General features: G+C 39.8%; 1 protein-coding gene across 1 annotated transcript; it reads right to left on the bottom strand.

Annotated features, from left to right (window-relative positions):
• Positions 1-7888: 7888 nt before the first annotated feature.
• Positions 7889-15594, bottom strand: mapre1b (microtubule-associated protein, RP/EB family, member 1b). The gene is made up of 7 exons (XM_058409900.1): positions 15440-15594; positions 12980-13103; positions 11753-11898; positions 10637-10835; positions 10133-10239; positions 9650-9802; positions 7889-9095 (listed from the first exon to the last, which is right to left on the bottom strand). Exons 2-7 carry the CDS (start codon positions 13098-13100, stop codon positions 9045-9047), a joined length of 777 nt encoding a protein of 258 aa, XP_058265883.1. The 5' UTR covers positions 13101-13103; positions 15440-15594; the 3' UTR covers positions 7889-9044.
• Between the last annotated feature and the right edge of the window lie 457 nt (positions 15595-16051).

The following is a 16051-nucleotide window of genomic DNA, read 5'->3' as shown; positions in this document are numbered from 1 at the left end:
GGATATTTAGAATGATAGCAACCGTTGACATAAATCCTAGCTTTTCAACCCTGTTCCTGGAGAAGCTCCTGTCCTGCATATTCTAGAGTTTTCTCGTACCTAACACACCTGATTCTACTGATCAGCTTATTAAAGGACCTTCCTAATTGAAGCACTACTAAAATGTACAGAACACGGTGGCCTTTTGAAGCTTTTTAAGGAGTGGTACCAACAGAGAATGTTTGTGAAGGCAGAAGAAACAGCACTAGGTACAGAATAGATTTTTAGAAGATGAAATGCAGAACGGATGCAGATTAGACACAGCTAAGCTGTTCTGTGATCCAGCTGTTCTTCCTCACTGATAACTGTTTAGACTTTGCATGTCACTGTAAGCTCTCTCATTGACCTCAGAGCCCTGCTATTAGTGTACTCGTGCAACTGCTCATCAACAGCTAGCTATCTTCCTCACTATTGAGTTGCGAAAGCTGGAGCATTTTTGTCCCCTGACTTAATATTCTCATGTATACATAAACTACTTTCAGATTTGCAAAACCACTTGTCTGATTTTCAAGCTCATGGTGCTATAATGCAAACTTCTAGCGCCCCCATCTGGACAAATGAGGCATACACAGCTTAAAAGAATAATACGGTTAAATCTCAACAAACATGGTTGTTCCCTCGCGATTTCCTCAATATTTCATTTTTCAGAAAGATGTTTTTTGGGATTTATTTATTAAACCTTCTTGGCACGTATAGAAATCAGAAAAACACTTTTTTTTGTTGAATCCAGATTCAGCTATTTCAGTTCAATTCAATTCAATTTAATTTGTATAGCGCTTTAAACAATGGACATTGTCTCAAAGCAGCTTTACAGAAAATAATAAATATAGGACAAAAGCTCAAGAATTAATATTAGACAAAAAAAAGTTTACGATTAATATTAGACTTATATTTAAAATTATTTTTATTAATTCAATTTTATTTGTATAGCGCTTTTAACAAAGAGCATTGTCTCAAAGCAGCTTTACATGAGAAACCACATAAGAAAACAACAAACATATGAACAGACAAACAGACAGACAGTCCTAGATGTTATCCCATGTGAGCAAGCCTGAGGTGACTGAGGCGACTGTGGCAAGGAAAAAGTCCCTTAGATGGCAAGAGGAAGAAACCTTGAGAGGAACCAGACTCAAAAGGGAACCCATCCTCATTTGGGTGACAATTGTGTGATGCAGATACAGCATGTGTATAGTGTTATGTGAATCAATAAGGAGGTTGTTGTCCATGGCGCTGCTTGAATATCCCAATCCTCACAAAGCAGAACCCGGCTGGAGCTGGTCCATCTCCGGATGCCGGATATAGACGGAAGGTTTGAAATCGGTCTGTAATTTGATATTTCATCAGGGTCCAGTTTCGGTTTCTTAAGAAGAGGCTTAATAACTGCTAACTTAAGAGATTTTGGGACATGACCTAGATATAACAAAGAGTTAATAATATTAAGAAGAGGCTCTCTAGCTGCATGTATCACTTCTTTCAGCAATCTAGTTGGAATTGGATCCAACAAACACGTTGTTGGTTTAGCTGTGGTGATAAGTTTAACTAGCTCTTCCTGCCCTATGCTGGTAAAGCATTGTAGCTTTAAATGTGGAGTTTTAGGCTGGTCTGGATCACCGGATGCCGTCAATGGTTGAACATCCAATATTTTGTTCCTGATACTATCAATTTTTTTAGTGAAGTAATTCATAAAGTCCTCACTACTAAACTGCTGAAATACTCTCTCCAGAAATATGATGCTTTGTTAGTTTAGCTACTGTACTAAATAAGAATCTGGGATTGTTCTGGTTTATTCCTATCAGATTGCTCAGATGCTCAGCCCTAGCAGCTTTTAGAGCCTGTCTATAATTGGCCAGACTATCTTTATACGCAATTCTAAAAACTTCTAATTTGGTTTTTCTCCACTTTCGCTCGAGGTTACGGGTTGCTCTCTTGAGGGCGTGAGTATGACTATTGTACCATGGTGCAGGTGTTTTATCTCTGACCTTTTTTAGTCTGATGGGGGCAACAGTGTCTAGTGTGCTGGTAAAAATATTGCCTATGCTGTTGGTTACTTCATCTAGTGCATCTGCATTTCGGGGTCTAGTAAGAAGTTGAGACAGATCTGGCAGATTGTTTGTAAATCTGTCTTTAGTGGTCGAGGTTATAGTTCTACCAAGTTTATAACGTGGAGAGACGTGTCTAATATGTTCTACAGGTAGAGTGTACATTAAGAGGTGATGGTCTGTGATGTCATCGCTTTGAGGTAGAACGGTTATATCAGAAACATCAGTCCCATGTGATATAACTAAGTCTAGTGTATGATTAAAACGATGGGTTGGTCTATTAATGTTTTGTTTAACCCCAAAGGAATTTAGTAAATCTATAAATGCGAGTCCTAATGCATCGTTAGCATCGTCTACATGAATGTTAAAGTCTCCTACAATTAACACTTTGTCAAAACTGATCAGAAGATCTGAGAGTAAATGTGAAAACTCATTAAGAAAAACACCGTAGGGCCCCAGGGGTCTATACACGGTGGCCAGGGCAAGAGATAGTAGGGATTTTTTATGCCTGTCTGAGAGTGCAACATTACGGACGAGCACTTCAAATGAGTTAAACCTGGGTCCTGTTTTCTGAGTAACGGTAAGAAAATTATTATAGATCGTTGCAACACCACCACCACGACCTGTCTGACGGGGCTCATGCTTATAGGAATATCCTGACGGAGTAGACTCATTTAGGCCAATGTATTCATTTGGTCTAATTGGCCTACATTCAGTAAGACAGAGTGCGTCGAAACTATAATCTGAGATCATTTCATTAATAATAATTGTTTTCAGTGCAAGGGATCTAATGTTCAGAAGCCCAAACTTAAGAAATTGTTTTTCTTTACCTATTTGGTCTTTTTCAGGATTAATTGTGATTAGATTATTTCGAGAGTTATTAACGAATTTATCTTTTAATCTCACTAATCGGGGAACAGACACAGTTTCTATAGGACGAGCTATGTGTGAGATGTATGTCTATTATAGATGTAATCTGAGGAATTACATTAACCCCTAATCCCTGATCCCTAATGAGGAATCCTAGGGTGACTGTGGCATTTCACATAAAACTGTTTACATATCACACAAGACACAATAATAACTGACTTTACACAAATGAGCCTTGTTTTTATGTTTTATGATAGTTGCTCATGAGTTAAAGTGCACACTATTCTTCGGAAAATCCTCAGTCTCCTGCACATTCTGAGATTTTCCAGCATCTTCTGCATTTTTAACCTTTTTCCAGCAGTGGTTATATGATGTCGAGCGCCATCTTTTCACACTAAGGACAAATGAGGGACTCGTACCCAACTATTACAACAGTGAATGAAAAGCAAAAATATTTTCAAGAACATTTTTAAGAAAATTCTACATTTATCATTTGGAACAACATCGTTCTCTTGTTAAATGGAACTGTCTTAACATTATTTTTCACATGTTCTCTTGTCTCTCTAGTTTCAGTTCATTTCACTTTCAGCTGAAAAGTAAACCACACTTTGTAGCTTTGAATCAAAATTCTAGCTAAGAAAGTTGATAATATACCGCAAATCAAATACATTTTATTCCTGTTCACATACACTCACTTTAATAGGAACACCTGCCAATTCAAGTAGCCAGTCACATGGCAACAGCACAATGTGTAAAATCATGCAGATGCTCCAGATGTTTATCTAAAACATCAGAGTGGGGAAAAGGTGTCAGTGACTCTGAACATGGAATGGTTATTGGTCTCAGATAGGCTAAAATATTTCAGAAACCTTTTGGGATTTTCACACATAACAGTCTACAATTTAAACCGAATAGAGAAACACAAAACATACCATATGTGCCGAGGGTCTGCGGTCTGAAACACTTGATGAAACAGATCAGAGATGAAAGACACTCGTTCGAACTGACAGGAAATCTATAGTAACATACACCGATCAGACATAACATTATAAGCAGTGACAGGTAAAGTGAATAAGACTGATTATCTCCTCATCATGGCACCTGTTAATGGGTGGGATATATTAGGCAGAAACTTACCGGACTTAAAGGATCTGCTGCTAACATCTTGGTGACAGAAACCACAGCACACCTTCAGGGATCTAGTGGAGTCCATACCCCGACGGGTCAGGGCTATTTTGGAAACAAAAGGGGGACCAACACAATATCAGGCAGGTGGTCATAATGTCATACTGTATTTCAGAATGCACAACACATCAGACCTCGAGGTGGACAGGCTGCAACAGCAGAAGACCACATTAGGTTTCAAACTAAACAGCTGAATATTCATTGAAGAATAAAAAAAAATCACCTGGTCTTTTTCCAGTCTTCAGCTGTCCAGTTTGGGGGAATCTGGGCACATGATTCTTGTTCTTGGCTGACAGCAGTTGCTGTTGTAGCTCATCCACCTCAATGTGTCCAGACCCTTGATGCTGTATGAATCAACTTATCAAAAAGGTCACAGAAATAATGTCCAAAGGGGCTTTCCAACTGTGTATACTTTCATTTGAGGCACCCTGAATTAAAGCTACAACATATTAATTTGTCTTTCTTAGTTCCGATAGTCAAGCTTTAAATATCTAAATTAACTGTTGATGTATATTTATGTATATCAAAATATACAGCATATACTAAATAGCCCAAATATAAAACTGTGGTCAGATCTGGTTAGAAAAAAATGAGCTAGATAACATGCTTGTAATCTTTGAATTAACTTGTGGAGTACGAGTACAAGCAGCACAGACAACGGCTTCTTTGTATGAGCCAGAGATGAAATCATATGATTGAGCATCGTAGGTCTGGCCTCTTTCTTCATATACCACAATGTCTAAGCCCAGAGGCATTTCTTTTCATAGTGAGACTTCCACCAACACTCCCACAATGCAGAACCCATAGGTTTCTCTCTCACTCTCCAGTAGAAAGCAGTAGCAGTATGGTGCATGGTACAATATTAATAGAATTAGAGGTTAGGAATATCAATACAGTACCGTGTCATCACAATATTGGTACCTGAGTGACTCTTATCCTCATTAAACAACAGTACTAGTGTTTCTTATTCTCAACAATATCAGTATTAGCATTTGAGTGGATTTTGTCCTCAAAAAAGGAATAGCATCAAGAGAAAGCAGTACTGCTGCTTTGAGTAGTTATTATTAAGAGTACATTATACTGTATCTCTGTATTGGAAATGAATGCAGTGGTGGTTAAGTGGTTATGGTGTTGGACTCCTGCTTTGAAGGGTATGAGGTCAAATCCCAGGACCACTAAGGTGCCTCTATTAATGGGCCCCTGAGCAAGGCACTTAATTCCCAATTACTCAGTAGTTCAACACCCAACAATGCAACAGTCATGCATGACATACTCTCTCACTTTACTTTCAGCCACATTGACACATTGAATGTCTATGACCTCATGTTTGTGGAAGAGGGCTTTCTTCCAAGCGCATTACTCTGACTAGCTTCATGGAAGCATGGGTTAGCCTTCACCCTCTCTCTGTGGTAACTATTTTATGATAGGGGAGAGCTGACTGGCTGTATTAAATGCAGTACATTGTTTACATTTCTAACAGCATCCTCTAGTGGGACCTGTGCTCACAGCCCAGCACAGAGTAACTCGATTTGCCAGAGAGCACCAGAGTTGGCAGATCCGCCACATGAGATATAAAAGAATCATCCAGCATGATCAGGCTAGCAGTTGGTCAGTGAAGGTCTGGGGAGGAATATGCTTGGGGGGTCTCACAGACCTCCATGTGCTAGCCAGCGGTACCCTTCTACTGTTAGATACCAGGATGAAATCCTCAGAGCCATTATCAGATCTTATGCTGGTGCATTGGGCCCTGGGTTCCTCCTAGGACATGACAGTGCTTGGCCTCATATGGCCAGAGTGTGTAGGCAGTTTGTGGATGATGAAGCCCTCACGTTCCACAGACCTGAATCCAGTTGAGAACCTCTGGGACGTTATGTATCAGAGCATCCGAAGCTACCAAGTAGCACCACAGACTGTCCAGGAGCTCAGATGCCCTGATTTAGGTCTGGAAGGAGATCCGTCATCTACTATCTTATCAAGAGCATGCCCAGATGTTTTTGGGAGTGACGGGGGAGGGGGGGGGGGGGGTTTACACAAATCATGAGTGACGAAATTCATGCATGTTAGATCAGCCTGTAATTTCAATTTCCTATTTAGAGTTTTGGTGTGATTTTGACTCCAGCCCTCATTGGATTGATGACTTTGATTTCCACTGACCATTGTCACATCATTTTGATCTGGACAAATCTGATAACCTATATATAAGTAAAGATTTTATGTCTCATTCATCGAGAGCCAATGTGTGATTTAGCAGTATCCATACATACACACATCAAGGGTGGAAAAGCAATGGAAAAAAACAGCTTATTACACGAATGTAATACTGCTTTATTTGTAAATAACTGATGATGGCAGATACAGTTGAAAAAGGAGAAATTCCACACACCCAAGTACAAAAAAGAAGAGTTTGGACCACAGGAAGACAAACAAAAGGGTACACAAGCCACACTAAGCTCACAGTGTAAGAAGTCATCTCTGTAGATGATCTTGAAGTCCATAGAATGAAAAAAATAATAATTAAGATTGGGAGAAGAGCACCATTGCGATTTGGTTACTTTCCGATTTTTAAACCTGGATACATTACACAGCATATTTTTACCATCATACAGCACAAATGAAAAGAGGAATCATCAGATTGATTATGTAATATCCCATACGGTTTTGTTTGCAAACTTGACTGCTACTTTAATTATCGCACTTTGTTCTCTGGAGTGTCATCATCAGCATCATTGAGAAACACGGCCCAGGGTTCTCAAAACCACATTAACGTAATCTTATGTGATGAAGGTTACTTCTCTATTGACCAAAAAAAACAAACAAAAAAACCCTTCAATAAATTTCTTGGTGTTGAAAGATTAGTCACGGCATTTTACCAGTAAGAGCTGGGCAGTGTTGGGCAGTAGGTATGACATTGGCAAGAACTAAATAAGAAATATTTCAGCATAGAAAGCCAAAAAACCCAAACCTATTTGAATAGCCAGCTAATAATAAACACAGAAATGCTGCTATATTACTGCTACATGAGAAGATTAGCACAGTGATCAAAAAAAAAAAAAAACAAAACCAGGAAAGTCTATGTCCACACAACTGACCGTTAAATAAATAGTTGTGGTGTTAGGATTTTTAGAAGTACTAAGAATTACAGAATACAGGAGGTTTAATGTTCATTTCTTACACCAGCAGGAGTGGCCTCGTTTTTCTTCCCCAACTGGAATGTAATGTACAATTTGGGCTAAAAAACAAAACAAAAAACAAAAACAAAAAAAATCTATCACAATATTTTCATAGATGTACCATTCTGCAAAAAACATTAACGCATTTGAATATACGCTATACGGCCAAAAGGATGTGAACACCTGACCGTAACACCAACGTGATTCTTCTCCAAACAGTTGCCAGAAATTCGAAAGCACAGAATGCTGACCGTGCGCCAGGCTTCCTCGCACAACATCAGCGCCTGACCTCATTAATACTCTTGTGGCTGAATAAGCAAATTCCCACAACCCTGCTCGAAAATCTAGTGAAAGGCCTTTCCAGATCAGTGGAGAGCTTATTGTAACAATAAATTTGGAAATGGACGTTCAACACGCGCATAGTACTGTGATGGACAAATGTTTGGCCATGTAGATCGTTACTATCGGGTTCAAGCGGAATCCTGGAAACTAGCTTCCATGCACAATTCGTTAGAGAGAGAAAAGGAAGACCAATGCACCTGAAACGGTCTCAGTTACTTTGGAGCCAAAAAAAATAAACAGAAATGTTCAAACATTTCTTTAATTTGATTCAAACACTTGCCAATACAGAAAGTGAATTCTACCAAGGCAGAGATTAAAAGGTGTGAAATGGTAAAATGATACATTAAATATTAAGTAGTTTAAAAAAAAAAAAAATCTATGCACTCAAAAGTGCATAAATGGAGAGTATTTGTTTTGCCAATTCTCAATTTGGCCTCTGAATCCACTGCTGTAGTGGACAATCAATTCAGAATTTTCTTTTTTTTTTTCAAATCGATTAAGTAAAACGTCACAGAGGATGACTTTGCAACTACGCTGGTAATGTCACAGTTACAAAAACATCCCGAATGATCACCAAGAAACAGTTACTAATCACAATCATGGCAGTTTGTGGCCAATTTTGGAACGTTCATGAACAAAATCAACCTTCTTTACTGCAAAACTGACTTCCTAGACCATGACACACAAACAAAGACAAAAACACAGACATCAGACTGGTCTCCCTCCACTCAGTCTATAAGGCACAGTCACAGGATCAAAGCTGGAGAAAAGGTGACTGCTACAAGCCTTTCACAAAAAAATAAATCGCATTGGAATAAAAAGCAATGTAAACTGCTGAAAATGTGAACTTTTTTTTTTTTTTTTAAACGATTGGTTTTGCTAATTCACATCAGAACCAAAAGCAAAAACTAAGATTTTGTGAAGGAAGTACTTTTTTTTTTTTTAAATATGAAAAACATGATTAGTATAGCATTATTATTATTATTATTATTATGAAATACATGCCATTCATCTTGTGAGGGGCAACAATGAAAACATCCCCTATATTCACACTGCAGCAAAATGAAACGGTCAAAGATGAATATCTAACAAGGAATAAATTTGCAGGTTCCCCTGTAGCTGCAGGAACTTTACGTGATACTGAATGTTAGAGACGAAATGCTCCACCTCTCCCGAGCCCAGCGAGATCAGCTGAGCAGCCACGTTGTGCTCTTCTCTAAGAAGGCATCGGAGGAGGTTCTTCTAATGTAGCTACTTTAACTCTGGATGCAACCCAAATTATTTTCCATACAGCGTTCATTGAGTCCGAAATGCGTAACGTGATCCGAGACAGCAGGAGGGAGTGAATGTGTAGAGATGAGGGAGGAGACAAGGACACAACTGGATCTAGTTATAGGCATTAGAACTCCTCCTGGTCCTCTGCTTCAGCATCTGGTATGACGAAGCCCTCCTAGAGGAGTGACAGAAGAGACAGAGAGAAAAATGTGTCATGGACTTGAAAAGCTGCATGGCTCTCTTAAATTAGGCTCTGTTTAGAATTTACATATGCACTTATACAAATATATACACATATTTTTAGCCAATGTTGTCCTCTTGACTCGGGGGCACGCATCAAATGCAGCATTGTTCGAGATAAAATCTGTGATCCTGATAGCAAGGTGAACGGCATTATATTGGCCAATCTTACTTCTGACTGAAAATCTGAACCACACTGTGACCAGTGTTCAAGTTCACAACAGTTTAAAGCTTAATGGAAGTCCCAGGAATAAACTTGCAGGACTAAAGAACGCATACAAAAATAAAACGAAATGAGTTAAGGACTGTACAGGACTGTACAAGTCCTGTTTCAGACATTTTGTTCTGTATTAATCACAAAACGTCGCATTCCTTTAACTTCACTAGTCAGATCATATCCCTTACACGTTTATGATGTGGCTACTATAAATACACACCGAGCCACAGCTGTGAATGTATTCGTGTCATCGAATCCTGCCCTGTACTCACATCTGTGGCATAGAGAATATCCACAATCCTCTGCAGGGTAGGGTCTCCCTCACTCTCCTTCTCCTGGCAGATCAGCTCAATGTTCCTCAGTTTGCCAAAGTAAAAGTCTCGCTCCTTCTCCATGTCCTGGATTGTGGACTTCAGCATATTCAGCTGAAAAACAGAAGACAAGGATGTTCTTAAAATAAACTTTCAGAAGTCCTTCCTTCTATAGAAAGGAATGTATTCAGATAGTGAGTATCAATATGTGTGAATAAAAATGTCCCTCAGGTTTTTGCCTGCCCTTAAACTGATGGCAGTAATCCATCGGACTACAGTGACATGACTTTTGAACCACCATTTTTGAAAAACCCACTTTCTTATAACAATGCAGCGCCACCTACTTCTCAAAAGAAATGAAAATGACCTTATCGCTTAGAAGTACTGTATAATTTGCCCTAATAAAATCCAAAAGGATCTTCTAGCATCAGCGCTCAAAAATACCTCTTGTATAAGCTCCGCCCTTTCATCGTCACCACCGGTGCCTGGCCTCCGTGCCGAAGTGGGAGTCATCTTGGGTGCTACCTTAGCAACAGCTGCCCTTTGTGGTGCTGAAATAAAGAAACCGACAGTTATGTGAATTATTGCAAGAAAAGTCCAAAAACAAATGTATGTCAGGAAACTATATGCTGGACAAAATATTTGAAATGTATGATATTTATAAATCCCATGAATATTATATTTATAAACTCGGCACATAAAGCTAAGACAGCGTCCATCACGTGAACGTTGCTTTTTTGTGTAAAAAGAGTTTAGAAAAAGAGCTGAGAATTACATTTACAATATATAAACAACATGCAAGCAAAACTTCCTGTATATACTTGGGAAAATATAACAGATTAAACCCTTACATGTTGACTAAGGGAAGTACTGACTGTATGAGGAAAATAAAGAACTCAGTTGGATTTTGCTTTGCAAGTCACAGCATGTTCATCCAAATAAACCCACCTGCATTCATGATCTTTTTAGGCTTGTTGAGAGCAGGCATGGATGGGTTGGGCACGGGCATTGTGTCCTGCCCTTGACGTGCCTCCACTGGGTCATACTCCTTTCCATCATAGTTGGCATCAAAAAACTTCTTAAACCACTGCACAAATTCAAAATTGTCCTGGAACTTGCCCTTTATCAACTTGTCAACGGGGATGATCTAGGGCAGGAAAGAGATTATTAAACAGGAAACTGACCATTAGACAAGCAATAAACTTGTATCACAAACTATCAAGGTGAAAAACAGAATAAAGGAAGATGACATGCACACTGCATAGTACTCCCTTTTTTATTGGAGGTGTAGATAAGATCACCTACACTTATCTGATCTTGCAGTAAACTTTACACACAAAACCTTCCTCTGCAAAATAGTACTTAGAAACTAAAGCCGAATTCTGCCTCTGAAACCTGACTGCCCTCCTTCTCTAACTGCCAAAGCTGTGAACAAACAGGAGACTGTTCGATTAGTAATCCGGCACATGTGCTGAACATTTAGAGTAACACAGCTATAGTGGGTATATAAACACAGGGTGTCCCAAAAGGCTCCATACACAGGGGAACGCATGTTAGCAAAATATTTTCCAAAATTTCCCTTATACTTAGTTTAGACAGCCTTTAATAAAAACAAACCAGTCCCTACAGGATTTTGCGATTGCAGGTATGAAAGTAAAATCAAGAAGCCTCCATGATATTTGGGGGAGTGTACATTTTTCTGTATTTCTGCAGATTTCAGCCAAGACGCTTCACGTTATTACAACATGAATTCAACCGAAAACCATATAGCCTTATAGCAAGTAAGTGCATGTGTGTCTTCATTGGTAGTAGTTTAACCAAATAAAGTCGTTTTCTGGAGGGGGGGGGGTCGCTATGCATATTGCATCACAAATTTTGAAGAGGATGTTTAGTAAATAAAGTTCAGAATATAATGTTCCCTATTACCCCTAGTTATAGAGACTTGTGGTAACACTCTGGATACTAAAAGACGAGGCAGTACAAACAAAAATTTCTAGCAATATATAGGCGTACAGTTTTGAGGAAAACTTTTAAAATACAGGGTTGGGGCTGAAGGATACTCACTTTGTCGACGCCCATTTTCTTGAACCCAGCTTGCAAGATCTTAAAATTGTGAATGTATTCATGCTCTAATTTTGCTGAAAATTTGACTTTCTTCAAAGGAACACAGCCAGGAAAGAGCATGTCCATAAACTGGCAATAGGCGGCACCTGTGGGGCAAAAATAACGAACCCATTCAAGACTATTTTAGGCTTAAACTGAAAAGCAATGCAAGATATTTCACAAGCTACTTTTACAGCAGCCACTACAACACATATGTTTATACTGAATGTTCATGTGGTTTGGTATGAATTATATATAATCATCAAGCAATTAATTCTTCTAATAGGACACACACCCATCAGCTTTAATGGTAACACCTGTACATTTATGCCATTGTCTAATCAGCCAATCATGTGGCAGCAGCACAATGCAGAAAATCATGCAGTTACTGGTCAAGAGCTTCAGATAATGTTCATGTCAATCATCAGAATGAAGAAAAACTGTCATAACTGTAACTACAACTGTGGCATGGTTGCTAGTACCAGATGGACTGGGTTGAGTTTTACTGAATTTCTTGGATTTTTGCACACAAAGCTCTCTAGAATTTATAGAGAATAGGTCGAAATACAGAAATCATTGAGTGAGCTACAGTTCTGTGGGTGGTAAACCTTGCTGATAAGAAAGATCAGAAGAAAATGGACAGATGCCAGGAAGCATATAGTAACTCATAAGCACTCTTAACAACTGTGGTGTTCTGCTGTTGTAGTTCTTCCACCTCAGGGTTTTAGGTGTTGTACATGCTGAGATGCTTTTCTGCCCACCACAGTTAAAAAAAAAAAAAAAAAAGACATTTTATGGGTTACCACTTCCTTCCAGGCAGCTCGAACCAACCTGGTCACTTTGCTCTGATCTCTCTTAGGTGTCACAACTCACAGAACTGACACTAAAGAACTGTTTCTGTACCATTGTGAGTAATCTCTAGAGTGCGCCGTGTGTGTGTAAATCCCGGGAGTTTCTAAAATACTTAAACCGGCCATTCTGATACCAAATGACCATGTCATAAACAAAGTCAGTGAGATGACACTTTTCCTCATTCTGATATTAAGCAGAAGCTCTTGACCTGTAGCTGCTTGATTAGATAAACGCTCAGGTGGTCCTATCAAAGTGGACAGTGAGTGTATATTATGAAAATGCTCTTGAGTATTGGACCATCTTCACCATATTTGCACGTAGCACAAGCCTCCTCACCTGAACATAGCAGCTCAATCTTTGTAAGGTTCATCTGTAAAGATTCGTTGATCCACGCAAGCATGTCATGGCGACTCAGGTTGTCGCTTGTCACTGAAGTGGAGTATACATTTACAGCCATGTTCTATAATTAGACAGGGGCATAGAAACAGACATTATAGAAACCGTATCATATGATATCGAATTAGTGCCTGCGTCACCAGTACCTCATGGTGTGCTGCAAGCATAACACCATAGTACTGGGAAAGGCAGGTACTGCTGAATCACTTCCTGACACTCAGGAGGTGTGGCTGATAGATTAGAGGCAGTACTGTCTGTGATTCAGACTGAAATAATTCAATTCAATGACTCATTCATTTGATTTGATAGACTCTTGTCGTTTAAGATGGTGAATAAAACTTAACTGTCCTGGCTAATTAATCATCAAATGCAATTCTGGATGTTAAGTAGCAGCTCAGTGGCTTATGCTCTGGGCTACTGGTGAGAGGTTTGGGAGTTTCAGCCCTGCCAAGCTGAAACTGCTGTGAAACAGTATGAGAGGTGTGATTTGATTCTTGCTTCATTTCCTTTTTAAGACAGGAAATCAGAGGGCAAGCATGTTAAAGAGCTGAGGTGAATACCAAAATAGTCAACAGCATTTGAGATAACTGCTGAATCTAAACAGTGGCTTAGCAAAACTGGATAAATTAAAGCTGCCGAAAGCTAGCTTTGCATGTTCGGTATCCTAGAGCACAGACTTCCAGCCACCTCATGTTTGTTGCCTGCAAGTAGTGACAGTATTACGCTACCCATGGGCAGAGTGGAGGAAAGACAGCCACTTAACATGAGGCAGTAAAAACAAACTTTTTGGACAACACTCTCTCTCGCACAGAAATGCGCCGTGCCTCGTCTAATGCTTGTCTGGAGTTTCATATACACCCATTAGTATCACAGCGCACAGACCATTACAGTCTGTGAGGCCAGCAAACGGTCGAGCTGAGATCGAGATTTTGGAGATGAAGGCAAGCAGGCATGCATTTTCTGAGATAGTGAGGAAGGAGAAAAAAATGCATGATGCTGCATGACTTCTTAATAGAACTGAGGGCATGAAGCCTTTATTATCACCACACATATATTACAGCACAGTGGAATTCTTTTATTCGCATATCCCAGCTGAGGGGTCAGAGCGCAGGGGCAGCTATGATACAGCCCCCCACCTCCCCCACCCTGGAGCAGAGAGGGTTAAGGGCCTTGCTCAATTTTTCAACAGAGGAGATTGGTGGTGCTGGGGCCTGAACCCCGATCCTCCAATCAATAACCCAGAGCCTTAAACACTTGATCCACCATTAATAGCTGCTGATGTACAGCCATTTGTCCCGCCCAGTTTATTTACAACGGCATTTGACTGGATGAAAACTGGATAAGTACACCATGAAATCATCAACCATTTTGAACGGTATATAATAATAATAAAAAAAAATCGACAAACACATTTTTGTCTGAGAGACTCTCAAACCATAAAACACGAATTTCATCCAGACTTTCACCTTACTCTTCATAACAATTATGAGCAGTTTTGTATATAACAAACGTGTTTTCAGTATGACAGTGTGTTCTATTACAAGCCCTCAGTCCTCTGAGGCAGCTAGTTGGAGTGTGTAAGAGAAACCAGGCCTCGCTGGGCCACGGAGCTCTCCGCTCTCCCTCAGCTGACCAAGCGAACATGTCCCCTGTCCACGCCACTAACACGCATTTCATCACGCGGCGATTTCCTCTTTATATCACGGGTGTAAAAATGTGTACGCTTCCTGTTTCCAGCAGCACATCGGAACTACGTGATGTAGCAAGCGGGGGTAAATGCTAGAAATTCAGACGTGACTGAGAACATAACCGGCACTCGAGGGCGAAATAACTCGGTAAATTCCTTTGCGTTAAATTTAAAATTTAAAACAGAGCACATCTTAAAAAAAAAAAAAAAAAAAAAAAAGGGAAGTAACGTTAGCAAGAGCCTAGCTAAGCCGGCTAATACATAGCTGGCTAATTGAGCAGCCCAGCTAGGTGGCTAATCGTGAGTGAATAACGGAGCTACCGGTTTAGCTCATTCGACTAGCAAGCGTCATATACGTTGCTGCGCTATCGTATCGCACAGCAAGACAAGCTCGCTAAACGGCGGTCGAGGATTATTTATGAAAAAGCGGCGCGATTTAATTCGCCAATATGTCTCACGCGCCCGCATTATTCCGACTCCATATAAACGCTTTGTCTCGTTCCAGCGACCAGCTAACGATCCCTTCCTTCATCCAGCCCCAACTTCCTACACGGAGCCTTCTACATATTCACTTACACATTCACTCCCATTCTCCCCCGCGCTCGCTAATACACGTGTTCCTTAAAACATCAGAAATAGCGTCGCTGTTCAATTAAAAGCCATGTCTAACTAATAAACCGGGTTTTAAAAAATCTCAGTGTTGTATTTATTACCTCCTCTTTGCCGGCGCTCCCTTTTCTGTGACTTTGCGTCGGTTTGTTCAGACAGATGTTGACGTCATGGCGTAACAGTGTGAACCGGAAATAAAGTGTAAAGAAGGCCGCGTGGAGAAAAGCTCGCGCGCCAAGTTAAAAGACTTGGGTGACCAAGATGTGTGAGGAGTCAGAGAGGGTCTGTGGAGAACACTTCCCTTTCTGAGTCTGGTTCCTGTCAAGGTTTCTCGCGCTTGTTGTCTCTGTAAATGATGTCCTTGCCACTGATGCCTCTGGCTTGTTCAATCACCATCTATGTCCATGTCATCATATCTGTATATATATATATATATATATATATATATATATATATATATATATATATATATATATATATATATATATTCTGAATCAATTAAAACGAATCAGTCAATCTCAAGCCTTGTCCATACCTGTGTCATATTTAAAAATCATGTCACACAGCTGTAGACACTTCTCACTCCATCAAATCCAGAAGTATGTATTCACCTGACCATCACACCCAAGTTTATAGCACACACTTGTCTCGGATGTCTTTGCATGATGTAGCAATAAGGTCCCTTCAAGAGGGTCCAAATCTGTTCCAGCGTGACA

Source organism: Hemibagrus wyckioides, linkage group LG15 (assembly GCF_019097595.1).
Source record: "Hemibagrus wyckioides isolate EC202008001 linkage group LG15, SWU_Hwy_1.0, whole genome shotgun sequence".
Lineage (NCBI taxonomy): Eukaryota > Metazoa > Chordata > Actinopteri > Siluriformes > Bagridae > Hemibagrus > Hemibagrus wyckioides.
Note: the sequence above shows the minus strand (reverse complement) of the source record. Positions and strands in the feature narration are given on the sequence as shown.

Excerpts from the sequence above, each read along its gene's own strand:
- mapre1b (XM_058409900.1), bottom strand. The coding sequence starts at position 13,100 with ATGGCTGTAAATGTATACTCCACTTCAGTGACAAGCGACAACCTGAGT. Across the intron at positions 11,899-12,979 it reads GATTGAGCTGCTATGTTCAG|GTGCCGCCTATTGCCAGTTT; the intron begins GTGAGGAGGCTT and ends TTTGCCCCACAG. Across the intron at positions 9,096-9,649 it reads ATATTCTCTATGCCACAGAT|GAGGGCTTCGTCATACCAGA; the intron begins GTGAGTACAGGG and ends TCACTCCTCTAG.